The sequence below is a fragment of the Hirundo rustica genome, chromosome 15 (genome assembly GCF_015227805.2).
Source record: "Hirundo rustica isolate bHirRus1 chromosome 15, bHirRus1.pri.v3, whole genome shotgun sequence".
Taxonomy (NCBI): domain Eukaryota; kingdom Metazoa; phylum Chordata; class Aves; order Passeriformes; family Hirundinidae; genus Hirundo; species Hirundo rustica.
In genome coordinates this window covers 13,605,482-13,632,280 of record NC_053464.1, presented here as the reverse complement: position 1 = coordinate 13,632,280, position 26,799 = coordinate 13,605,482, and the positions used below count along the sequence as shown (strand labels likewise).

Here is a 26,799-nt window from a genome sequence, read left to right as displayed (position 1 = left end):
GCAAGGATTGGGGATTTGCAGCACGATCACACATCGGAAATGCAGTTTCACTAAGTCTACACTGTTCTCACACTGAGCTTGGAAATGCTGCAGTGCAGGCTTTGCAGGAGACAGTGATTACAAACAAACCTTATAGAAAGTAGCTGGGAAAGAAAAATAATACTCAGGCGGTGGAAAAAAACTGAACTGCAATGAACTGAACCTGCAGCAAAATTCTCCCAGAGACACGAGCTGAGAGAAATAGTGACCAAGTATCCAGAAAGAGTTCTCTGAAAGGAGTTTGATGTCCTTGAGTCAGAGCCCAGTTCCAAACCAGAACTATAACAGAGGCAAAAGTTATGACCATCTTCTCGGGTCACTGTCTTGAAGGGACACAGACAAATCTGCAAACAGCTGCAGGGGCAAAGAATTGGAAAAGCCCTGAGAAGCCCTTATTTTTCTGTTTTCCATCCTAGGTCTGTTTTTTTGGGGGTTGTTTGTTTGGTTTTTTCCTACCACCCCAGAATGTTGTAATTGACTCCTATAAACCCAGTTATGGGAGCAGGGAGGGGAGGAAAAGAGTCTGCACCCTTGTATGAGAGGCTGAGACAAGAAAATCTTTAATCCTGCCACAGCCTTTTGAACATTTACATCTTCCAGCCACAGGCGCTGTGAAACTGGGAGCTCTCAGTTCAAACTAGTTCAAGGATGTTTTCCCTGGGGAAGGGTTTTGTTACCCTGTGGGGATTTCTGCCCAGACCTTTGCTCTTAGGATAAGCAACCAAAGCTTTTCTTACAGAAAGAAGCTACATCTTATACTCCTTGCGGGGGAAAAAAAAAAAAAAAAAAAAAAAAAAAGGGTGACAAATAGGAAATAGGGCACAAAATTGCTGCCCTAAAGATTAGGGTTAAAAGGCTGCAGATCTGCACTCAGTGATTGCAGTGAAGCAGATGTCACCAAACACAAGGGCTAACTCAAATCCTTCAGTTTGGAGATTTTTTTCCTTTTCTCCCCCTCAAAAAAGAGTTCCTGCACTGCAAGAAGGCACAGGGAGAACAGCAGGATGTTTGTCTAAGGAAGTGTTAACACGTTAAAAGGATTCCAGCCCTCTGCAGTTGTGGCCTGACAAAATGAGAAAGAAAAGAGGAGAGATTTGAGTGCTAATAAAAACAACAAACATAGTTTTAGATTATGCCAACATTTACCAGTTGGGGCTTGCACAGTCTGCAAACCAGTCCTAGATTTGGGGTAGAGTCTTCACTAATGGTTCTGAGAACAAAGACATGTTGACATAAGTAAATCATCTAATTCCCATCCAGTGCGTGATATGTCAATGAGCAGGTTTAAATCAGAGGTGAATTTGTTGCTAATTACATTAGATTAACCTAAGAAAATGGAATCTCAATCAAAGTGACAAAGTAAAGCTTTACTTCACTGACTTTCCCTCTCCAACTGCAGCTCCAGTCTGACCCTTTGCTGTGTGACTTGCTGGGCACTTGGTTTCAACCAACTCTGCCAGCAGCTGCCAGTTTGGGCACAGAGCATTCCTGTTAAAATAAACACCTGGGAGATCCCAGGAAAATGACCAGAGCAGCTTGGGCAGAGCTCTCAGATAACTGCTGTCCTGTGCATTAAGCTACAGCTCTTGCTGCCCCACTTGAGAGGAAAAGAAGGACTGAGATGGTTTTTTCCAGCTCTGATTTTCACAAGACTGAACCAACTACAGCTCCCAGTAAGGCTGCCATGACATAAACCTTCTTCTGGGTTTTATTTTTCGAGTTCATCTGTGTAAATAAAATTATTGATTCTTCCATTTCATAACACATTGTCCCCGAAGTCAAAAAAGTGCATTATCATCCTTACTTTCAGATGGTAATTTTTAGGAAGATTTTTGAATTATTTTCTCATCTTTTCCCTGAAATATTGATCCCTTACTAATGATGAAGTGGCACTGAAGTTTTGGGTTAATTTCATTGTTTTCCCTATTAGAGGAGAGGAGCAGAAAAAAGTTACCACAAAAATTAACGATAAAACCGTCTTTCAAAGAACTGCTGCAAAAAGCTATCCTTTATCTCACTGCTGTCCACAGGGAAAGATATGTGGGATTAACTGCCCTTGGAAACGTTTGAGTATCTCTGACTGCCTCTGTAAAAAACCTTCACAAAGAGGTGGGGAAGCTCCCTGTGCCTTTCCTTCCTCAGGGCAAGAGTCCTGACACATTTGGACTTTGGGCTTTTGGGATCACTGGAGCCAGGTTTGTGCCACAGCCTGGCAGCGCTCCATGGCCCTTAGCAGTGCCAGCACCCCAGCCAGGGGATTTATCTAAATCTGCACAACCTGCAGCACATTCGGGCCCCGTTCCTGCACAGAGCTCACGGGAAAGCACAGAAATCGGGTTTTATCCCGCCATGGATTTGAAAGAGGCTCTGCAGAAACGCCTCTTTTCTCCTACAGGATTTAACTGCTGTTCCTCACACTCAAGCCTCGCGAGGGATCCTGTCCTGTGGGATTTTGGGGATGTCCTGTGCAGGACCTGGAGCTGGTGACCCGTGTGGGTCCCTTCCAACCGAGCTTTTTGTGTGATTGTTTTCATGTGGCGATATGAAGAGGATGGAATTTAGGTCGGTGTCATCAGCAATGAGCACTTAAAAGAGTGACCACTGCAGCTGGGAATTCGGGATGTGCAGGGAGGGGTCAGAGATGGTCCAGGATCTGCTCTGTGGGGCCCAGCGATGGCACAAGAGGAATGGACACAAACTGATGCCCAGGAAGTTCCACCTGGACATGAGAAGAAATTCACCGTGCAGTGCCCGAGCAGAGAGGGCGTGGAGCCTCCCTCACCGGGGATATTCCAGAGCTGCCAGGACGCAATCCCGTGCCGTGCTCTGCGATGGCCCTGCTGAGCAAGAAGGCTGACGCAGATGCCCCACGGTCCCTCCCAGCCCGACCCCTTTGGGATTTTGGGATTCTGGGAGTGAGGGCAATGCCCACCCGGAGGGGAACCCCGAGAGGGCAGAACCCCTGCTTGGCAGCGCCGCTCCCCGGCCGGGCTGCACAGGCGGGAGGACAGGTGAGGGCAGCAGCTCTCCGGCAGCGACTTCCGGTTGGCGTCAGGGCGGATCGGAACCTGGACGGAAGTGTTTCGTCACTTCCGGCGGTGGCCATGGTGACGGCGGCGGCCAGGTGGGAACAGCGAGGCCAGGGAGGGACAGGAGGGGCCGGGGGACACCCGGGAGGGGCCGGGGAGCTGCGGGCACGGCCCTGAGGGCGGCGGGGGGTCTGGGAAATGCCGGAGAGAGTGGGGAAACGCGGCGTTGGTGCGCGCACGGACAGCCAGCGCTCTCCGGGACAGAGTTCACCGCCGGTACTGCCATTAAATACCTAATTATAGATAAACCAGGGAGGCAGCCAGCGGTCGTGTTCTCACGGAGGTTTAGGTGGTTCTTGATTTGGTAAATGCCTGCAAAATGCTTTCTTTAGAATAACAAATGTTTCTGTTTTCTCATCGGGCCACCTTTGTTTCTGTCCCGAACACCAATAGAGGAATTCCGCGTGGGAGGGTGGAATTACAGTTTGTAACTGAGTAAAAGTGGCACGAAGATTAATGAGAGGACAATTTAATATAATCCTTGGCTGGTTCGGGTTGAAAGGACCTTAAATCCTGTCTCATTCTACCCCTGCCATGGACAGCGACACCTTCCATAGACCAGCTGGAAGACCAGATAATTTCTCAAGTCCAGGCTGGTTTTTTGGAAACATATTTTTTCCCCTCTTGCTGCACCATGGGTTGAGGTTGTTGTTTTGCATAACAATTATGGAAGAACTTAGGCAGGATGCACAGAATGACTGCTGAGGGTTTCCTTAGGTGATGCTTCAGGTAATGCCTGGGTGGCAGCTTTCTGTTGACAATTCCACTTGGGTGGTTGTTTTCCTTCTCCCGTTTTCTGTTTGGAACAAGGAGCTCTGTCCAGTTGCTTCATTCCTCCTTAGGAGTTTTTACTGGTTTCAGAAGTCTGAGTTCACTTCCATCTTCTCAGCCTGGGGGTTAAATTCCCCCCCTCCACTGGAAAGGTCAGAGCCTGTATTCCCAAGGTTTGTTTTTAGAGGCAGCCCTTGGCTGAGGTGGCATTGGACACTTGCTTGGATCGCTGCCATTTCCAAATTTAAGCCGGGGCTGTCCTGCTCCGGGACCGAGGGAGCTCCAGCTCAGAGTCACTGCAAGTGAGCCCCTTTCTCAGGTAGGACATTGTGCTTTCTTCAGACTAAAGTCCTCACTCAAGCCTAGAGGGGCTGTGCTTTCTGCCTTAGGAAAAGCAGATTTCCCCCCCTTCCTTTTATCCCTCCAGCCTTTAGATTTGGGAATGCAGCCTCCTGGTTGCTGCCACTTGTCATGGAAAGGACAATGTGATTCTGGGAGCCTGAAGCCACAGAATCAAAATTATTTGGGGAAGCTTTCAGGAGTTTGGTTGTTTAGGACTTGGTCTCATCTTTGCTGCCTTTTGTGCACCTTTGACCTTATTAATTAATATCCTTGTTCCTTCAGAAACCATTATCCTGGCTTTTATAGAAGAATATCCAGTTTTGTTTTAAGGGGAAAGTTCTGGGTTTGCTTTTAATTGGATGAATGTGATTTATTCTGTGTGAAGCCTTCAAAAATTTTCCTATCGCCTATATTTGCTCACATTGTCAGTGTCCTTATTTCTGCTCTCTGATTTCTGCACGTTCCAATCCTGCCTTTTGGGATGGAGAATTGGGAATTACAGGACTTGGTTTGCACCAGTTAACGAGCAGTGGCTTCTCCCATTCTGAAACCCTGGTGTTATAAACATTACCTGTTAATCACAGGGATTTTTTTTTCAGCATAAACACCCAAATTATTGAACAAAGGTGACAGTGGGGTCTCAGACCTTTGAGCAGGAGGCCTGAGATGCTCAGTTCATCTCAAATTAGGTGTGGAACCCGTGTGTTCCCCACCCTCACACCCTGTGACACAGCATTACCTGTGCTGGGGTGTCTTTGGCTGCTTCACTGTTACCTAAAGTTGGGTTTGTGATAGAAGCAAATCACGAAATCAAAGCAAAACTTGTTGCTGTAGGTCTGAAGTGCTACAGAAGTTCTTCTGTGCCAAATAATTTATTCAGCTGAGTTGTCCGCTCTCTCAAGTCTGACTGAACTGAGATTTTCTTTGTTTTGGGGTTAAGAGGCCATTTGAGCACCTTCTAAGAAGGAACTGCATCTGCATGCCCCAATATAAAGGGGTTTACATCTCTGATTGGCAAATCCTTTTCTTCCCCACCCCATATTTCCCCTCCCCAGAGCTGTTACCTGTTGGTTCAGTCTCCAGCCTGGAAGCTGCCAGAGCAGGTTGTTGCTCCTGCCTGGGTTCTTGGTTTGCTGCAGCCCTCAGGCAGAGATGGACAATCTGCCCAGCTCCTGTGTATAACATGGAGAAGAAGGAAAGAAAAACAGTAAAAGACTTGGAAATATTTTTCAGATCTTAGTGTGCTTTAGTTAGGAGAGGTGTCAGGAAAGCCCCCTGTTCCCAGTTAACTTTTCACCTGCATTTCACTGAAACCAGAGCAGGGCCAGCTTTTTCCACTGCCTCATGAAGGAAGTGCCACTGCACCTGTCAGCTCCCACTTTGGAAACAATGAAAGGGCCTAAACGTGGGCTGAAGATTTTGGTTTTGATTCCAGAATGTCCTATAAGCCCAGTGTCAGCACAGCACCTGTTGGCCCTGCCCACACCTCGTGTTGTGACTCTCAAGAGACCTTTGAGAGAGCAAAAAAAGGGGAATCATAAAGAAGGCAGCTGCTTTCAATGACCACCTGAGCATGAACCAGTCAGGAGAACCTTCTCATCCAGCCTAAAAATCCAGTGGCCTTGTGTCAAAACATCTCTTTCCCAGGAATTATTTTAGGGAAGATCCATTCTCTTACGTCAAATGAACTGTACCAGTCCCTGGCTGCAAACCAGCACAAAATACAAAATACACCCTGTGTGCACTCTCTCAGCACAGGGGTGGAGGAATAAGATGCTTTGCAGTGGCCTGAGCTGAATCCTCCTTCTGGGTTTCTGCTTTCCTGCTCTGGGCACACTCCCTGTGCCCGGGGGAGCTGCTGTTCCCATCTCTCCCTGCATTATCCACAGTGGAGCACACCAGGAAGGACTTCAGACGCACACAAGTCAGTTTGGGAATGGGAAGCTCCAAAGAACCCCAAGAAGAGTTGTGTTCTGACTCGATGGCTTTGTTTTTAGACCTTGCCAAGTTTATTTAGAGCTGTCTTTATGTGTTATTTTATTGTGTTCCAGCTGTACCCCCAGAAATACTTACTTTATTCACTTCACTACTATTTCAGCAAGCTGTTCACTGAGCAGCTATTTGAGGAATTCTCTCCAAGCCCCTGATGTATATCTGGAAGAGCCTGACATTTTCCACATTAGCTCTGTTCCATGGCATGCAGAGCCTCTGCCATCCCCTCAGTTCCACACAAGCTCAGTCCTACTCAAAGGCACTGAATTCTGTCTTAGCATTGTAGCCACCTCTTGTTTTCTGCTTCTCATGCTGTCCTTTTATTTGAAGGAACACGAGTTGTGTGCCCAGAATTTCCCAGTATATTCCCAGTAAAGGCCTCTCTTGCAATTCAGACTGCAAGAGTTCAAACTCTTGCCTGCACAAGAAAGAAGAAGGGAAGGGAAAATACCCTGATGTTTGGTTTTGGCTTCATGTGTCACCCAGAAGATTTCAGGAAGGGCTTGTAATTAACTTTACTCTCTCACCAAGCTTTGATAAAAGCTCAAGGATACACAGAGGGAAAATTAGTGGCCTTCTCACAGAAGTCCCACTTGCTCTTTGGCCCTGTAGTAAGCTGTCACATAAACTACTCCCATGAAGGAATGGCTTAGCAAGGGGATTAGGGCTGTGCCTTGGTATCAGAGTCCAATTCCAGGATGAGATTTCAGTGTGTTAAGCAAATAACTGACTCAGAGAGAAAACCTGGAGCCTCCAAAAGACAGACTGGCTTATGTCCATCTGGGAAAATACACAGTAACTGATCTCTGGCTTGTAGATACTCTGGTACTGGCTGTTCTAGAGAAATCTGAACAGTTTTATACAATCAGAAGAATGTGGAGAAATATCCCAGCCCTGAGGAATTTCCACACAAGAGGGTGAATTTAGGGCAAAACACGGGAACTGCATCCCTGAACCCAAGTTTTGTTACGTGACAGCTGACAGGATGCAATGCCAAGTGTCCTGCTGGGATGTTCACATTACTATTTAAATGCTTAAAACTGGGTACTGATGTGAACTTTCCAAAGCCTAAATGGAGGGATGAGAAAATCTCTTGAAGATGCAGAGGTATCTTAGTGGTTTATTGGTGGTCTAAGGCAGGGTTAAGAAAAAGAATTTCAAAATACTTTTCGAGCCTTTGCTGATTTTCTTCGTGGTGAAATGGTCTCTTTCCTTTCATCCTGTGGCTCCAGGAAGACAGTTCAGAAAGGAAAGCTCATGGATTTCACAAGCACTGTCATCATCCCGCTGCTTTTTGGCAGCTTGGGGATCTTCGCGCTGTTCCGGCTGCTGCAGTGGATGCGGATGCGAGCGTACCTGCAGGAAGCAGTGGTGGTGATCACAGGGGCCACCTCTGGCCTGGGAAAAGGTATGGACCCAAAGCAGGGCACCAGGGGCAGGACAGGCAGGGGGGCTGTGGCAGGAGCAGCTCTTGGAATGAAGCGGTAATGAGCTGAAAGCTCCTGGTGATCCGAGTTTTGAGAGACGCGGCTCCCACCTCAGTTATAACCGCAGCCAGTGCAGATTTGGATGTAAGAAAATCTCAACATTTGCTACAGAAAATTTTAATCATCCTGTATAACCGGAGCTTATCAAAGCAAGGAATTAGATGCTGTTTTTATGCTGGCAGGGGTCTTTTTCCTAAATCCTGAAAAAGCCAGGAAGCCAAATTGTTTCAGTAAAACCTCCCAGAAGTGGTGTTCTGCATTTGTGTACTTCCAGCTGCTCTGCCAAACTTTCCACTCCTTCTCCTTGTCCCTCACCCTTCAAGTTAAGGTACTTTTCCTCTCATGGTAGAAATCCATCCACTCTAAAGTCAAACTCTTGGCATTATTAACACCAGGGAGTATTTCTTTTCCAACTGAAACTTATGTTTTGCTTCAGTGGCTACATTCTCTAATTCTGCTTTCTATAATTGCTTTAAAAGCTGCTTGAAGAGAAGACAAGGTGCTCTCTGCTATCAAGGCCTTTCATTAGGATGAGTACATTTATAGAACAAATAGAGCTTTAATTGATGCTGCCTTTGCATGTGAGTTTGTCTCTAAGGACAGGGGTGTTCAGGAACTGGCCAGAGGAGATGAACTGGTTCTCTCTGCCTGCCTCAGCCAAAGAATGGGAGTGGTAAAGGATCTTGTACTTCTCATCAAGAAGAGAGGAAATTAGTATTCCAGGAGAGACCTTCCAGCTGGAGCTCCGTGTGTGCTGTGGGGTGAAGAGACTTCCACCACTGTACAGTAAAGTTTCCTCCCTTCTTGACTCATTTGCAAGACCTTTTACAACTCCCCTTACTCCTAGTTATTAATGCACCAGACCACCTCTAATTACTGCGTGTTCATTGCCATCCACTGTCATCCCTTGTGCAAACAAGCAGTTTGTCCCTTTGGCTCCCAGAGGGGACAGGAACGTGCAATTAGGAGGACAATAGTCTGGCATCCCTTCTCCAGGCTTTTCCCAGTGAAGGGAATCACCTTGGTGAAGCCATTAAATCCCAGGCTCCCAGAACCTCTGGAGGTGTTCATTAGAACCGAAACTCCTAAGACCCGTGTTAGATGACAAACCCAGGGGTCCCTATTAAGAAGGGCGTAAAGTCAAAAAGGAAGAGGCACAGGCAAATTTGACCAGCTATGGGGGAGGATGTGTAAACAGCACTCAGGAGAGTGGGATGTGGCTGTAAATCAGCCTGGCCATCACACAGCAGCAGTGAAGCCACCTCAGACCCTGCCAGCAATCAGCAGTTTTAGCTGTCACCAGGTCTGATGTGGGTCTGTCCTTTGTCTGGGATTCACATGCCTACTTTTCTCTCTTCCTTGCTTCCTCCACAGAATGTGCCAAAGCTTTCCACGCAGCTGGCTCCAAGGTGGTGCTCTGTGGCAGAGACAGCAAGAAGCTCAAAGAGCTGGTGCAGGAGCTTTGTGCCGTGAAGAATCACCGCAAAAACGTGAGTGTGGGACAAGGACAGGCCTGTGCCCTGGATTTCTGCTCGGGTTGTTACAGGAGTTACAGAATTGCCTGTGGGTTGTTCTCTTGAGCAATAGGAAAAATACAACTCCGTGGTTAGGGATATAGGAGTACACTGAGCTGGCATGGCATTCCTTGTAAAAATCCCACCAAAAGAAGCCATCTTGGCTAGAAATGGAAGCAAAAGCACATGAGGGCAGAGTGCCCAGACCCCTTACACCTGCACCTCATACACTGAATCTGGAAAAGTGACTTTCTTTCTGTTGGCTTTTATTTTTTTACATCTATGCCTGCTGACAGTGGCTAAGAAAGGTACTGCAGGAAATACAGGGGTTACGTTTTGCCTTTTTCCGGTACATTTCCTTTAATAAGACAACAGGACACTTGAGGAAGATCTCTCTTGTCCCTTTCTTAGGCTCAGGGATAAGGAACAGGCTACAGGAGCAGAGAAAGACAAGCACAACCTGCTTCTGTCATGAATTCCTGCCACATGGAACTGCTGCAGTGTAGTTGCACGGGGCCCTGTGCTTCCAGAGCTGGGGGATCCCATCACGAGCTGGCACATCCAGCACTGAACTGTATTTTGCTAACTTTAGTTTATTCACAGACACACGAACCTCACACTGTGGTGTTTGACCTCTCAGACACCAAAACTGTGGTAAATGGTGCTGAGGAGATCCTGAGGGCCTTGGGTCATGTGGACATCCTGATCAACAATGCTGGCATCAGCTTCCGAGGCACAATTGTGGACACAGGACTGGATGTGGATAAGAAAGTGATGGAAACAAATTACTTTGGACCTATAGCCCTCACCAAAGGTACCTGTGATCCACAGGCTGTGGCTGATGCCTCTGCAGACCAGCACAGCTTCAGTTGTGTTTGTAACTGTCCCTGGTACAGGGTGAAGGGAGGTTTGGGGTTATGGGCAGGCCTGAGGGCATGACTGTGTGGGAAATACCCCACTGGAGGTGATCCCTGGTTCCATCTCTGACTGACCCTGGCAGGGACTTGGAAGAGGTCCAGTTATCCTGTCTGCACTGACACAGAAAGCTCAGCCCAGAGCGTGTCAGCTGCAGGAAATGGGAAGATGCTCTGGTGGTAGGAAAAGCAAGTCCTGCTGCCCCCTGTGTGGGAGATCAGAGCCACCCCAGCAGCCCTTGTGCAGCCTCTGGCACAAGGAATCTCCTCACAGGTGAACGTCCCAGCCAGACACAGCTTCAGTCAGGCATCCCAAGCACTGTCCCAACCCCTGCACTGAAGAGGGATCTTGTAATTCCCCTCAGCATCTCTGAGTGCGCTGAAAGCTTTGATTCTTGACAGCACCAATGGCAGGACTGCTGTCTGAATGGGTCTTTTCTGTCCTTTGCTAGCACTTCTCCCCTCCATGATCAAGAGGAGACAAGGCCACATTGTGGCCATCAGCAGCGTGCAAGGCAAAATAAGCATTCCTTTCAGATCTGCATGTAAGTACCTCCACAGAAGATGGGAAAGACATATTTGGGGCACCAGGCTGAATAAATACTTGGCTTCTGCTTCCACATTTAGCTCTCCATAGAATTGGCTGTGTGCAGGGAAGGCAGAGATGTGCATCACCCTCAGTGGGGTCACAAACCACTGACAGAGCTCTTAAATACAAAATCTTAGCCCTGTCCTAAAGCTTTTAAGGGATGGAGAAGGAGAATGTTTTGAAAACAGCTTGATAGTCTTATATTAACATGCGAGAATCACTGTAATTCCATAGTTTTATGGTATTTTATCCTTGTCATTTGTCTGCATTATCTCCTCTAAGAAAGCAGAAATTTTTTGTTTTAATAAATTATGAAGTGCCATAGTACAAACAATGCCAGAACAGAAGCCTAAACAATCTTGATCCAGCAAACCCTTCATGCTAAATCAGTTATGACAAGAAATATTGGTGGGATTATTGAAAAAATAGCTTTTTAAAAGATGGACGAACTAAGAGGAGAGCGTTTGACACACAGGCATCTGTAAATCACTGAAAGCCAACACCAGAAGTAGAGTGGTGATGGCATATGGTGGGTCAGGAATGATGCTGAGCTGGGGAGAGCCTGGAACGCCTGAGCCATGGGGTTTCGCAGGTGATGTGGGTCCAATTGCTCCAGAATTGTGTTCTGAGGAGCTCCCAGAGCGCTTGCACAGGGACCAGAGCCATGTGGAGCTGGCAGCAGGAGCTCAGCCGTTGCCTGGGTCCTCGCAGGGTGAGCAGCCCGTGCTGAGCTGGCTCTGGTGCTGCTGGTGTGGTGGTGGCAGTCGCAGGCAGTGGCCAAGCCAAAGGAGTCACTCAGCCATTTCATGGGGGAAAATCCTGCCCTAGGCCACGCTTCCCTGCCTGTGTGATCTGGTGTTGCCTTTTGTGCAGCCAAGCCCTGAACCTGCTCTGCAAGTCCCCAGTGCTCAGCACGTGCGGGGCAGCCAGCTCTGCCTTCCAAAGGCTTTGGGTCTCCTTTATCAGGAGTGGGAGGCAGCTTGGGTTCACTCTGGAGTGCTTTGGCAGGGCTGTGACATTAAGCTCAGGATCCCAGCCAGTTTTCAACTTGAGTTTACGTTTTGTCTTCCTAAATTGCCCCTGACTCCCACTACCTGTTGCTGCCGTTCACTAAACAAAAACAAATGTAGAGGCTGGAGAACAGCTCTCGGGTTCTTGCTGAGAAGCAGCTGCATTGCAGTGAAAAATCCATTCAGAAAGTGAAAATTCCTTCAGCCCTGCTCCTTCTCCTTGGTGCACAGTCCTTTTCCTGTTTTCCAGATGCTGCCTCTAAGCATGCTACCCAGGCCTTCTTTGACTGTCTGCGAGCAGAGGTGGAGCAGTATGACATTGAAGTGACAGTTGTGAGCCCTGGGTACATCCAGACAAACCTGTCCCTCAACGCTGTCACAGCGGACGGATCTCGCTATGGAGGTGAGATACCGCTCACTGCCCTATTTCTAAAACATCTCCATGTTATTATAAGGTGTGTTGGCAACACATGGCCTCTGGTGGGGACACGGGTTAGCCCTGGAGGACCAAAAAACAACTTTGGAGGCAGGGTAGGAACAGCGAGCCCCAAAATTTAGTCTTCCCAGACAGCAACTCTTGCCTTCCAGGCCAGCCATGAGGAACACCTGCCCACCCACAGCTGGAGTAAGAAGCAAAGCAAGCAGCCATGTGCAGTTAGAGCATTGCTAGGAAGGGTACCTCAGTGAGGGTTTACCTGCTGGTGTTGGTGCTCACTCAGCTTTCCCTTGGCAGTGATGGACAAGACCACGGCCGAGGGACAGACGGCGGCCGAGGTGGCTCAGGTGGTTCTCAATGCAGTGGGACAGAAGAAGAAGGAAGTGCTTGTGGCTGGCCTGACCCCCTGTCTGGCTGTCTACCTGAGGAACCTCTGCCCCAGGCTCTTCTTCAACTTAATGGCATCTAGAGCAAAAAAGGAGAGAAAAGTAAAGGGTTCTTAGAGCTCAGCTCCCCTGAGCAGGGAGAGGCTGAGCCCCTGCAGTCGGCTGGGACATCACTGGAGGTGCTCCTGCAGGAAAATCCTTTCTCAAAATGCGGTTTACCGTTGCATGGAGACTGGGAAGTGTTTTCCCCCACACTGCTGGAAGACAGCACCTAAACCTCAGCTGGAGAAGGAAGGGTGCTTGGACAATGGGGGAGAGCTGCAGGGGAGGGGTCAGGGGAACACTGCAGCTGGGGAAGCCCCTGGCTGGGAGACTCCTCACCTCACTGCAGGCATGCTCAGCTTTACTGGCCTGCTACAAATAAAACCACCTGTTCTGCCTTCACACCACCAGACCTTGGCTGTCCCCACCCCTGTGAAATACAGTCCTCAGCCGGGAGCTCTCGTGATCAGTGTCTCATTCCCACTCCTTCCAATCTGATCCAGGACATGCTGCCTGCAGTGGGAACTTCAGAGCCTCTTCTTGTTAACGTGCCAAGTCATCTGATAAATTAAGCTCCATCCAGTGCCACTTTTAAAGAAGTACCTGATGTATTTGGCCATCATTTTACCTGTCTGAATCATGCCCTACCAATGTACTGGGAGAGTTAATTCTGCAGTGACAGCGCCCCGTGAATCCCAGCCCAAGGAATGCAGGGAAGCACTGGACAGGTAGAACAGCAAAGCAGCTGCTGCCAGGACACATTGCACAGGTGGCAGGAGCACACCTGGGCCACCTGCAGCACAGAGCAGGAGTGATCCTCTGGAGACCAGGCACTCTCTGGCACTGGAGGAGAATCCATCTGTGTAGGGTGCAGAGCGTAGCACACAGAGCCTTTGTTCTCATCTGCTTTAAAGCAATCACAGATGCTAATTAGGATCACATCCAGTGGGGAATGATAGCTGCCTGTTCAGGTATCACTTCAGGGAGCCCAACAGCCTGAAGGGGTGCCGTGTTTCATTCCTCACCTCTTCTCCTCATGTGAGGGATACCAGCAGCACTAGGAAAAAGGAATTGCTGCACAGAGATAGGACGGAAATAATCTTAAAATTGAAATAAACTCTGCTAGTAGGAGCCAAGGTCCAGACCACTCCTGCCACCTCCATGCACTTGCCAGCATTTTCCGTGTGTCCTGCCTCACATGTCCTGCCTGGGAGTGCACATCTGATGACAATTTCATTGCTATGAAGTTAATCCCTGGGTCTACTCCAGCTCCTCACAGCATGTAACATATGAGGAAGGGAAAGCAGGAGGGGTTTGTTTTTTCTTACATCCCTGCAAGGTGCTATTGTACCAGCAGCAGCTGCAGAACAACATGCTTTATTTATTCCAGTCCTCTTTATGGGACCTGTAAATCCACACAGAGGATTAGTCACACAAACCCTGATACAGGTGTGCAGGCTCAGAAGGACCTTCTTCCAAAAACCTTTTCTTAACCACTACAGATTTACAAACGATCTCTGAGAAGCAGGATGTGCTTATTGACGACAGTGCTGCTCTTTGTCAGGACATCCATCCTCTGCCACCTTCCCTGTGGCTGAGGCTGCAGCTGTGTCACAGGAACGTCTGGGGTTGGATTGACAAATTGAAGCTTTCAGGTGTGTAGACACCTTTTTTCCTGTTAAGATAGGAAAGCAAGGCATTACTTTCTCTGCCTCTCCACAAGGGGAGTGCTGGTGTTAGCTGTGCTTTTTTTTTTTCCTTTTGTGTTTCCCATACTCAGCTCCTCACTTCCTTGGTGAAATGCAATGCTCCTGCCAGGCTTGTTCAGCTGTTCCATGTTCCGGTGTTTCAGGTCGTGGCTCCCCGGGAAGGACCGAGGGGCTGCTTTGCATTTCTGTGTTCCCATCCAGGGCACTGAGGGTAAAACACATCACGCCTGAGGGAAAAATTATGTGTGGGGAGTTCCTGTAGTTACTGTGGGAACTGCAGCTCCAAGGCAGAGGTTGCTGAGGGTGCACCCATTCCCTTTGGAAGTAAATTCCCTCTCTGTGACAAGGGGAATGCAGAGCATGCCACAATGGGCAGGGTGGGCAGCAAAGTGTGGGGGCTTCTGAAGGGAGGTTTCTCCCCAGCCACTGTTGGTTCCACTGAGCTACTGGCACTGGGGACAGCAGATACAGCACCAGTCCACATGGATGAGAATTTTTGGAAGTTGTTTTAGCATTTCACTGTGCACTAAAATCCCCCTCTCATTCTCCCAGGTCACCTTGTACAGTTACAGCCCTGAATAACAACCAGAATGTTAGAAAGCATTTTAGCCACGTTATCACTCAGATTCCTTGGAAAACAAGCCCCTCTGCCCCTCCACCTCAGAATGGAGTAACAGCTGTGTTTTTCAATCAGACCTACCCATTGTGAGAGCCAAGCTGACTTTTCACCTTTCCTCCTGCAATGAGACCCCAGGAAACTTGATAATTTTTAACTCAAGTCTCTGATGCCAGCCATGCATTTAGGGAACCTGCCATAGTGATCATTCTACAGCAGGGGAAGCTTAACACAAATAAGTGTTTGGTGCAGGAAAGGAACTAACAGCCTTGAGAATTATTCTGCATTAAGTAAAAAAAGACCAGGAACACCTTTGGTGTGGCCAGCACTAAGGTATTTCAGGACCTTCTGTAGCAATAAAGCAGTATTAGCTGTGGCAGATGTGCCACTGACTCCAAATCCATCCAGCAGGGACTGTGGAAACACGTCAGGGTGGAAGGGCAGCCTGCCCAGCATAGCTTAACCACTGAAAGATGAAGTAGTTGCATTTCTTTGCCTCCTCTCTCTGCCAAGGCAACTGTACATTGTTGCTATAAATAGACACTCTGGATCCCAGCTTCTTTTAACCTTGGAGGGAGAGAGCTCAGCCACTGTACAAAAGGCTGCTGCCACCCAGAAATGTCTCACTGCCACTGGAGCTCCTCCAGCCCACTCGGGTACAGCTGCCTGTGCTGCTGCCAAGGACGGAGAACACCCAGCAAACCCAGTTTGCCCAGCACACACACAATGGGCTGCATGTCCTGCTCACAGAAAAACTGCCCCAGCCGAGAAACACAAGTCAGAACGGGGTCAAACAGCCCATGGGGGTGAGGACAGGGAGAGTCCTTGGTGCCTGCTGTGGCAATTTGGAGAGATAAAGACAGGAAGGCAGAATTTGGGGTCTGACCCCTGTCAAGGTCACTGTTTCAGCTGTAAGGTCCGGCTGCAGCTCCCACTGGAGCAGGGAGCACAAAGTGCACAGGCAGCTCTCACTGCAGGCCTTTGCTCTCCTGTTCCAAATGTAACACCTGGAGCTGTGCCAAGCTGGCCCTGCCAACACCAGCCACACCTATTCCCCATGTGGTGGGAGGAGATTACAGACAGCAAGCCCCTATCTTCTCCAAATAACTGGCAGATCTCGCAGAAGAATAAATGCTTCCCATTCTAAGAACAAGATTTTGAGTTGAGAGCTAAAAAATGAATTAATGCACAGGACTGAATTCTAAAATTTCAGTTACAAGACGCAGTCACGTGGATGCCCTGCAGCAGGAGCAAGCAGCTCCTGTGTTCCAGGCAAGAGCAGTGGAATTGTGTGGTCAGGGCAGGACAAGCAGGCTCCCACCTTGGCAGCCCCCAGCCCTGCACGTGGCTCAAGGCATTTCAGAGATGTATCCACCTTAGGAAGAACTCACAAGAACTGAGCAGAATGTGTTTGTAGCTGGACACTTAAAGTGGTATCACTATGATAACAGTGACAAGAGAGCAAGAGCATTTGAAATTCTCATCCTTTAATGGTCAATGATAACTTCTGTCTGGTTCTGTGTAATACAATTAAACAATATACTTAAATGTTTCCCAAAAAAAAAAAAAAAAAAAAGGGGAAAAAAAAAGGAAAAAAAAAAAAAAAAGAAAGCAGCTCTCACACCCCTTCTTTCTACTGCTTCCTTTTATCGACATTCCACTGCTGTATTGGACTCCCCTGGCCTAACATACGTATCTCAAGTCACCACACATCCACATCTCAAGTGTAATGAAGAACTGAAAAACCTTGGTGCACCAGTGATGTGTTATTTGAAAAATAACAGCTCTATTAAACCAAATCCTTCCCAGTCTCCAGCGCTTCTCAAAGAGGAAAAACAAAATGTTACTGTGGGAGTCTTAATACACTTGTCTTTGTGGGTTTCTCTCTTCCCTGCTGAAGTCATACAGCATAGAGTTCATAGATCTTCTTTACACAGTACACCAGGGCAGCGAGTGCTATCGTGTTGTGCAGTCTCTTTCTGTGCAGGTCATCCTTCCTCACCAGCACCACGGGAGTGGACGAGGTGAGCGTATGCAGGGGCAGGCGCGAAAGTTTATAGGCGTCGTACTCGACCTGGTACTTGCAGCAGGGATCAAACTGCCAAGAGATCCCGTAGAGGGTGCAGCAAGCCACGCTCAGCACTCCGGCGGGCAGGGAGATGTAGTGAGAATAATCTACGGGCAGCGCCAGGGGCGTGAAGAGGCAGGTGGTGCCCGCCAGCACGGCCGTCTTGTGCAGGCAGTTCCCCACGGTGATCCAGCGCGCCGTCTCGTCCCCGATGCGCGTGGGCTCGATCACGATGTACTTGTACTGCGCTTCCAGCGCCTGCTCCAGCTCGTACTCAAACTGGTCCTGAGCGTTCTCCCCGTTGTAGATCTCGTGCACAATGTAACAGTCCGTGGAGGACAAGGTCACCCTGGTAAGGGAAATGAAGAATTAAAACTACAGGGCTGAAGGACAGGCCGTTCACCCACCCGGCTGGGAGAGCAGGACACGAGTGTCCTAAGTGAGGGCAGCCCCTCAAGGTCACTGCCTCTGTTTCACAACCAGCAGCTTCTCAACTCAAGCTCCATTTCACATCAGCTGATCGCTCCTGCTGTACAATAATTGATCCCAAAAGAAGGCAATGTTTTTCTTACCTTTTCCTAACCTGAAGGATCTAGAACAATTTGAGAAACAGGGTCTTGTAACAGTCCTGAAATGGTTTCTCACACTGAAACCCACACAGTTTCTCTGGAGAGAGCAGAAGTGTCACTCACACCCTAGTGACCACAACACATCACTGAACAAACCACACAGACTTCGGGAGCTTTCACAGAAACCAAGACAAGCGGCTCATTGATCAGGAGGACATGCTGCTCTGGGAGGTCTGGAGAGAGGAAGCATCTCTAGTTGGATACATTTGCTTTCTGATGCAGCTTGCTATTTAGTCCTGCATATTAACACAGCCTATTAAATCCATGGTAAATCCAACAGGGATGGCCAAGGACCATCTTTCCCTTTCCGCTGAAAGGGAAGGCGAAGAAGGCAGCAGAGCATTCAGTTTGTGGCAGAACACTCCCTCTCCTGAAGTGGAATGCAACAAAGTAAGACACAAGTTTTTAACCCAGGCAGGCTTAAGCAGTGAAGAAAGAGCTGCTCACTTTACCTGGGAGCACATTTCTTACCCAGGGGATTCAGGGAACTTGTATTGGAGCAGCAGCTTTCATCTACCTCATGTCACATCATTTTCCACCTTCCCTCTACCCTCTTTACCGCATCACCTTGTATCTGCAGTTACTTTCATGTACAGACTGCTAAGAAAGAAGATTATGACTGTATACCTGCTCTGAGAACGGGTAAAAACCTATCCATCAGAAGCAGGCAAAATCCTCCCTTCTAAGCAGAAATGAATATTTCTGACATACTTGTGCTTAACCAGAGCAAAACTGAGCACGTGGCCTAGCACAGATAAAAATATCTAGCAGATTCCTTTAGCAGAAGGAGAACAAATCACACATCTGACCTAATCACAGCAGACAAAGCAGCCTCATCCCTGTGATACCAGGAGGAACACACTGCTGATGTGGAGAACAGAATGAGCACTTTTTGCTCCATTAGTACAGTGGTACTTATGTGCATGCACTGGAAAATAAGAGAGAAAAATACACATTCACAGGCTGCTGTTGCCAAACATTATCCTTAATGTGCAGCTCCACTCAGGCTGCAAAGGGGATTGAGCAGTGGCCAGCTGTAATCAAGAATATTTTTAAATTACAAGCTGTTGCAGACATGGCTGGGTTTGTAAGAGCAGCAAACATCAACCAGCAGGACCTGAGAGGCACCACCCTCTCCCAAAGCAGAGTTATAAGCACTTTCATTAAAAGTCCAGCTGGAATTTATATAACCTACAAGGAAAACTCAACTTACAATGTAGTTATTGAGTTCCTTGCAGTGCATTTCCCCTTTGGCCTGTTCATGTGTAGAAAGAAAAATAAAAATCCGCCTTAATTCCGTGTATGCCGGGGGCTTCTTTAGGGCAATGAGTTTGTCAGGCATTGTTGGGAAAATTACCATTAACCCTTTCAGCACTCTGCTGTTCTGCAGTGAACTGAGAGGTATTTAGAGAAAAAAAATTAAGGACAGGACCTATATAAGGAATTTCTGACAAGAAACCAGTTAAGCAGGTGTTACGCTGACCCCAAGGACACAGCTGGTCATGGTTTCTGTCAAGGATTCTTTTCCCTGGTAACAGCTGCTCCAAGTGCAGCTTCTTCCAGATCAAAAATTCCAGTTTCACTGTGAAAGACATATAGAGACTTAAGGTAACTGCACACCACCAGCCATGACTTTGTGAAACCACTTGCTAGGGCATAATGACTTCATGGAAAAGCTATTGCTGAAAGGCATTTTCAAGCTGGAAACCAACCCAGAGCTAACACAATCCTCCTGACAGAATTGATATTTCCAACGAGGAGCTTCCAGCTTTTCAACACTTTCAGTGTTTTGTAATACCTGGGAACATGCAGATGGGTCTGCAAAATAGAGAAGCAGAATCCAAATTCAACTAAGAACTTCCCAGAGGCTTTGCAGCACAGTTGTTGTCATTCCAGATCTCCGTGTCATCACTGGGAAAACATGGATGAAGCGAGCCCATTCCTTCCCTGCCTGTACAAGAGCCATGGGAACTGAGCTTCTAACTCCAGGAATTCAGGATCTACATTACATGGGATTGCTCCAGGCTCAGCACCAGGACAGGTGGCACAAACCCATCAGCCTCATTTCTCCTCGCTCAGCTCTTGCCTGTTCTTCCCTCTTTTTTCTTTTCACCGTCACTGCACCAGCAGAGCCACACCACAACAGCCACCTGTCAGCAGGAATCCAACAGACTGGCCAGAGGCAGCACTGTTCATCTCCTCTGGAAGTTTTTGGCTTGCCATGCTCTGGGGCTTTCTAACAATAGTCAAGAAAAGCACAGTCCTCCAATACCAAAAAAAAGCAGAATTTAAAGTATGTTGTGCTGGGAAAAATAAAAAATCACTGGGAACTAAACAGCTCAAAGGCTTCGTCCCTGAAAAAGTCAGCTCCCCAACTGTGCTGTTTCTCCAAATGAGTCCTCTAAAATCAGAATAAATCTGTATCATAGTGCTGAAACTGCACATGGCAAAACAGCCAATCCAAAAATGACAAATGAAAAGGTATCTGTTCAAATAAAACATGTGAAGAGTCAGGAAGGCAGGCAGCAAGTCTCCATTTCTGCACAGGGAATTGGGGTTCTTATGTATTATTTCCACACAAGAACTGGCTGCCCTTGGAACATGGAAAGCTGAAAACTGTTTGGATTTCAGATGATACAGAAAGAGACAGAGATTTGTGAGCTTGAGGAGGTTTCAGCCAAGGACTTCACAGAGGGAACTCTCCTGACACAGCCTTTCCATTGAACACATGAACTGCACACGAACAAATCCAGTCAAAGCAACTGGATTTGCTCAAACACTGGAGGCCGTGGAGTTTGCCTTTTGGAGCTTGTCACCCACCCCTGGCCATGACAAACACAACTGCAGAGCTGTGCAAGCAACTCTGAGCTGGCATCATTTAGCAAGTGTGGGCATTTTATATAAACTCCATTTTACTTAAAAGAATAGTAAATAACCAGAGAGCACCTAATGCCAGAAGACATAAAATACTGCCAGGTGTTCAGAAGCCTGACAGGCTCTGTTTACTAGAGAGACCAGAGCCTAAAAGCAGTTGTTAATATCATTCAATCAAAGGATTTTCCAGGACCTGTCTCCCCAGTCCAAATAAGAGGGCACACTTAAAAACTTGCACACCTGTTCTGTAAGAATAGTTCTAGACCTTATGTCCAAATATTTGTTCTATTGCAGCTTCAGGCATTCTGTATTTGAGAACTTTTAGTGCTGAATGAATGCCTAGATGAGGGAATGTGACAGAACTCTCAGCTATTCATCACAGCAAGATGTAAATCAGTTAAAACTCAGCGATGTCAAAGTTTGGTATTGCCAAAGTTATAAATAAGGAATCCATTGTTAACAGAACTACAGCAGCAGGAGGGGCAGAAGTGTCTGTGTTAGCTATAGAGCAAGCTTCAAATTACATTTGGATTGTCTTCCTAACATGGGAATATGGGAGAGCACCAGGACAGGGTGAACAATAGCAGCTCCAGCAGTTCATCAAATCCTGAAATGGTTTGCAAGGGACCTCAAAGCACATCCATTTCCAATCCCCTGCCACGGGCATGGACACCTTCCACTGTCCCAGGTTGCTCCAAGTCCTGGCCTTGGACACTTCCAGGGATCCAGGGGCAGCCACAGCTTCTCTGGGCACCGGTGCCAGGGCATCTCCACCCTCACAGAACCTCTTCTGAAGTTCCAGTCCTCAGTACAATTCCATTTCTCTGCCTCCACCTTGGAAGGAGGCTCCTGAAAACAGCAGCCTGCCTGGTAAATGGGAATTTCTATTGGACAGTCTTTATGGATGAAGAAATAAATAACGTTCCAAAGAGGAGGCACAATGTCTCTTCATGTCAAAAGATCTTTTTTGCCAGGTGGCAAAAGCAGAAACAAAGGAACAGAGGACTGAGTACAAGGCAGGGGAAAACATCCTGGGAGAACCCTCAGCATCCTCCCACCACTGCCCACCTGCAGGGAGAAGGACTGAGCCTCCTGAGTTTGTTGTCTTCAACCTAATGGCACCTGCCAGACAGACTACTGGAGAGGGTTTCAAGTTACCCAACTATCTCAGTTCTGCAAATGCTCAAAATCACACTTGCAAACAATCTTAAATACAGTTCTGGGTAAAAATAAAAAGTTCTTTTGAGCCCCTCCCATAACATGCAGGTCAAGTTTTATCGAAGTTTTCTTTACTGAGCAAGAGTTTTGCTCGGAGCACCACACAGTCAGATTAACTGAAAATGAAGACCAGTCTGATAAGTAGTTAAAAAAATTAGAAAAGAGAAGCTTGCAGCAGTGTGATAACACCTGGTCACAAGCAGCACATACAGTCCAGCAAAACAGTGCAAAAGGGATTTCGTGCTGGCTGTGCAAGATCTTAGAAAAAGGACATTACAGATGGCCAGAGCATGTCTGGGAGCATTGTCAGCATCTCAGCCAAGCTGGAGGAAGTCAACAGAGTCAAGGCATGACAAATTCAAACCCTAAACTTCCCTCCCTCCAACTTAAATCCTTCCTGAAATTTAATTTAATTTCAAGATTAAGGAATGAGCTGTGGCCTGCCTTTAATTCTCAGTGGAAATATTCCACCTCCCCGTCATATTCCCCAGTGTACGTTTCTGCTCAGGATATGGTGCACAGAAAGCACAAACACATCCCACCCTAAACACCTGGAGAATTGTTTTCTCTGCTGAAGGTCCCCACAATCTACCAGGCTCAAGCCCTCAGCCAGGGCTGTCAGGCTTGGGGCTTTAAGAAGGGCACTCAAGCAGAGGAAGAACAGGAAATGCGGGGCAATAAAGCAAGACTTTAATTCAAAAGATGCACCTTGAATTCAAATAGGAAAAAGGACAGGTGAACATTGGGAAGCTCTTCAAGCAGCCTTAGGGAGGGACAACATTCCCTGAACACTAAGGAAAACACCACCAGACCATTCCAACAAATCCAGCCCTCAGACAACAAGGAGGTGTCAATTTTAAGTCAACTAATGATTAGCCAGACTGATGGAAATAGGTCAATCATTGCTGCAAGCAGAGTACCAGAAATCTGAGCAGTGCAGGTAGCGAGAGCTCTGTGAGGGCACAGAGGAGCCAGTGCAGGCAGTGGTGATGACATGAAAGCTGTTCTTTCCAGAGTTTGTCAGAACATCTCCCAGGGGAACAAACAACATGCTGTCCACTGCTCTGGCGGGCACTGGGCTGCCTTTTATACAAAAACACCCAGTACAATCCAGTGTCTGTTCTGTATGAAAAAGTTGTTTTGGTCTACAGATTAACAATTCCCTTTAGACAAGCTCCATTAAAGAGTCTATCCAGAATGAAGCAAAACAAATATTTAGTTGGTTCCCTTCAGTGTTTTTGGTTATTTTGTTTTAACATTATTATTTCACCACCAGGGCCAGCTGGAGTTCAGTCAACATCCTTTGAAATTAATGTCCTAACATTCACTCCTAGCAAGGAAAGCACTTTTAAACCAGTTACAGCTTTCACTGTATCAATAAAGTCACTTTTGAAGGGACTCAGTCTCCACAGATATGCTGGTCTTTTTTTTTTTTTTTTTAAATAAATTCAAATGAAAGCTTCTCTAGTCTCACAGCAGACAGGATTTTATTCAGCACCGAGTCTCCTCCGACACACAGATGCCTTTTAGAGCGGCTGGCTGACAACTACAAACACTCCTTGAAGCAGCTCAGTTACCAGGAAAACTGTATCAGCACATTCAGTTCAAAAGAACGTGTCTTTGGACAAGAATCCTGCCCAGAGTAAGAAAACTCTATTCACCCTATAAAAAGCACATGCCGTCATGTGATGACATCAGGTCTGTCAGCGCTGCCTTTGCACAACCGGTGCTGCAGCAGCCCAACAAGATGGGCAGGTGTGGTTTGGGATCAGCAGAGGCCCAGTCATCCTCATCTCCTGCTCTGCAAGTGCCAGGAAGGAGCAGCACCTCGCTGACATCACCCAACACCTTTTGGAATGATCCTCCTGTCACATTTGTACAGGGTGACACCTTAAGAATCACCAGCTTTTGATGGAGATTGTGAAACGCTGCTCAGGGGAGGATCTGCTGTTCTGTTCTCTTCCATACCCTTCTCGCTGGCAAAGGAAAAATAATACATGCAGCAGGTTTGTGGAATGACTCGTGTTTAGGAATATTTTTGATCGTAAGATCAAGAGCAATCACAGCTTTGAAAAAAGATCATCTCAAACAACAATTAGATTATTGTACAGGTCACAGATGAAGTTACACAGTAACAACTCACTTTTAAGTCTGCGTCAATTTTCACCCTAGAAAAATAATTGAAGTTATTAGGTGTTCTTTTCCATGTTCTGTTTCTTCCCTTCTGTTGGGAGGGCACATGAAAAATCCACATGGAAACTCCACACCTCCCGTGCTGGGGCAGTGCCAGCACTGGGTGCAGACAGTTTTACCACTGTGGTATTCTTAGTTGTTTATTTAAACCACGCTGATGCAGGAATTCCATTGGCCCTTCCAGTTCAATTACTTTTGAATTCCCTGAACACAGGCAGCATTCCTGTAATTCACATTAGCGCCAGGATTTTCAGGGCTACTTGTGGCTCTCCTTGGCCATGTAAATTCAACAGCATCAAAGCAAACACTGTTGAACACAGCAAAGGGAACAAAGTGAAGCAAAAACCACAACACAAATGAAGGGGGATATCAGAGTTGCTAATTAAGAGGGATATCAGAGTTTCGAGGCAAGGTGGCAGGACAAAGGAAAACTCAGAAAACAGTGCAGCAGCTTTCAGCAGCTGCCGGTTACATCAGTCAGCCCTGAGGCAGAACAGAAAAATGCCAACGTCAGGAAATGCGGGATAAACCCAGACATTTTCAGCAGGTGGAGAGCTGTGAACACGGATTTTAAAGCAGCTCGACCAGACATTGTCTTAAGCTGTGCCAGGGGAGGTTCAGGTCGGACATTTGAAAGGATTTCTTCACAGAAAGGGTGATTAAATACTGGAATGGGCAGCCCTGGGAGGTAGTGGAGTCACCGTCCCTGGAGGTGTTTCAGGAAAGACTGGGTGGCACTCAGTGCTCTGGTCTGGGTGACGGGGTGGGGATCGGTCACAGGTTGGACTCGATGATCTCAGAGGTCTTTCGAACCTAATTGATTCAGTGAGATTTCCCTGTTTCTTTTTCCCATTTTAAAGTTGCGATCCCCAAACTTCCACCGCTGCTCCGTGGGTATTTCCAGCCTGTGCTAGCCGCTCCTCCGCCCTGGCAGAGGCCGGAGCGCGGTACCGAGCTCTCTGCTCGCCGCGGCCCCGGCAGAAGGAGGTCACCCTGGAGGACTCGCCGCTCCCTCCCCGCCTTTAAAAATAGCCGTGGACGGAAGGAGCCTCCCGGGGCCGGCCCTCCTCTACCCGGCCCCCAGCACCGCATCCCGCCGCGGGCAGCGCTGCCCCAGACACGCCGCGGGCCGCGCTGACCTTCCCCGGGCCGGCCGCGCCGAGCGCCCCCGGCCCCTCCGCGCCTCAGCGCGGCCGCGTCCCGCGCCCGCCCCGCCCGGCCACGCTCCCCTCGCGGCGCCCCCGCTCTTGCCGCGGGGTCGCGGGGCCGCCGCGGGCGGTGCAGCCCCGCAGCCCCCGCCGCCCCTCGCCCCGGCCCGGCCGCCCCTCACCTGTCCCGGCCGCCGCCGCTGTTGGTGCCGCCGGGGCCCGCGCGCCTCCTTCCCCACGCCGCCATCTTGGAGACACTCGCCTCGCAAATGTCTCCGCCGGCGGCCCGCGGGCGCGCCGCGACGCCCGACGGAAGATGTAGTGCGCGGGGGCGGCGGCGGCCGCTGCTCGGGGTGGGGCTGAGCCCGCGAAAGGACTACAAGTCCCAGAGTGCCCCGCACCACCGCACGGCCGCGGGGGGCTCTGGGGCGCGTAGTCCCTTGGACGGGGGCGGTGGGGCCCAGGGGGGCACCGCGGTGAGAGGCCGGTGAAACCCCCGGCCACAGCCCCGTCACCGGTGGCGGAGCGGCTCCGCGGGGCTCGGCTCGGTTCGGCTCCGCCGCCCGCGATCTTCCACCCGGTGGGAGGAGCGCGGCGGCGAGTCCCGGCCTGCCCCGCGGCCTCGCCATGAGAGGATGCGGCTGCCGAGGGTGGGCACCGGTCGGCAGCCGCTGCGTCGCCTCGTATCCCCGATCCAAAAAACCCAGGAGGTTTCTTCCCTGCAGGGGACTAGGTGCTCATGCAGCACCTCCCTGGAAGGAGAGGCTGGGCGGTTTTGGGGTGAATTTCGGTCCCTTAATCTCGAAAGAAGGGGCAGTGAATAGGGAGGCTCCCCTGCTGCATCTCTGAGGAACAAACCACAGAATCACTTAGGTAAAGACCTCAAGATCATCAAGTCAATACCAAGTTTATAACCAAACGCTCCTCTAGAATTGCAATGTAGGCTTGCTGCTGCCAGAGGTTTCTCAGCTCCTGTGGATCCATCAGGTTTTGTGGGCAACCTGTGCCAAGGTGCTTGGATTGGTTATCTCCGGGATGCTCGAGCCTCTGCAGGGCTCTCTCTTGCTTCTATCCGGATTCCTCCTAGAAGAGAAGCCTTTTTCTCAGGAATTTTAAGTTTTCCTTTATCAAACAGCAGCTCCCTGTTCTGTATTCCCCCTTTCTGGGAGCCCTCCTCCAGCCTGACAGCGCACATCAGGAGACAGCGCTGGTTCTGCATCTCCCGTTCCTAGAAAAACCCTCTTTTGGACAACATTATTCCCAAGTGATGTAATGTGACTGAAGAGAACAAACCCCTGGCTGCCTCCACCTTCCCAGGCATGCCGAGGCTGCTCTTCCAGCCTACAGGGCCCTCCCACACCGCTGCTCTCTCAGCTGTATTTTGGGGGGCAGCTGTTTCGGGGGAGGTAAACGCTGCATTCGCAGGAACAAGGAGGTGTTTGGGAAGCGTGCCCAGCCCGGCAGAACGTGCAGCAGTGCCGGGACAGGCCGGAGCACGGACTGTCTGGAATGTGGAATGTAAACAGAGTGTGTTACCAGCAACAGCCCAGCTACAGATCCCAACCGCCCGTGCTGTCCCTCGGGAGCACAAACCCCACGCTCCTGCTGCAGCCCAGGGGCAGCTTGTCACACTGGATCAAATCATAACTGTTCCCCAAACCAACCTTCCCGGCAGTATGAGTTATCCAAACTCCAGCCTCAGCCTCTGCAGCCTTCACACAGCATTGGGAAGT

At 48.8% G+C, this 26,799-nt stretch overlaps 2 protein-coding genes across 4 annotated transcripts; one reads left to right on the top strand and one right to left on the bottom strand.

Moving 5' to 3' along the window:
• Positions 1-3,085: 3,085 nt before the first annotated feature.
• DHRS7B (dehydrogenase/reductase 7B) lies at positions 3,086-16,509 on the top strand. Of its 3 annotated transcripts, none has more exons than XM_040078753.2 (7): positions 3,086-3,163; positions 7,466-7,641; positions 9,095-9,210; positions 9,838-10,048; positions 10,601-10,693; positions 11,998-12,150; positions 12,481-16,509. In XM_040078753.2, the coding sequence occupies exons 1-7, from the start codon at positions 3,144-3,146 to the stop codon at positions 12,684-12,686; spliced, it is 975 nt and encodes a 324-aa protein (XP_039934687.1). In that variant the 5' UTR covers positions 3,086-3,143; the 3' UTR covers positions 12,687-16,509. The 3 variants fall into 3 exon arrangements, with proteins under 3 accessions (XP_039934687.1, XP_039934689.1, XP_039934688.1); XM_040078755.2 differs by lacking the exon at positions 3,086-3,163 and adding an exon at positions 3,241-3,344; XM_040078754.2 differs by lacking the exon at positions 3,086-3,163 and adding an exon at positions 3,377-4,218.
• TMEM11 (transmembrane protein 11) lies at positions 16,493-25,359 on the bottom strand. Its single transcript, XM_040078757.2, has 2 exons — positions 25,249-25,359; positions 16,493-17,353 (listed from the first exon to the last, which is right to left on the bottom strand). The coding sequence occupies exons 1-2, from the start codon at positions 25,311-25,313 to the stop codon at positions 16,837-16,839; spliced, it is 582 nt and encodes a 193-aa protein (XP_039934691.1). The 5' UTR covers positions 25,314-25,359; the 3' UTR covers positions 16,493-16,836.
• Positions 25,360-26,799: the final 1,440 nt, after the last annotated feature.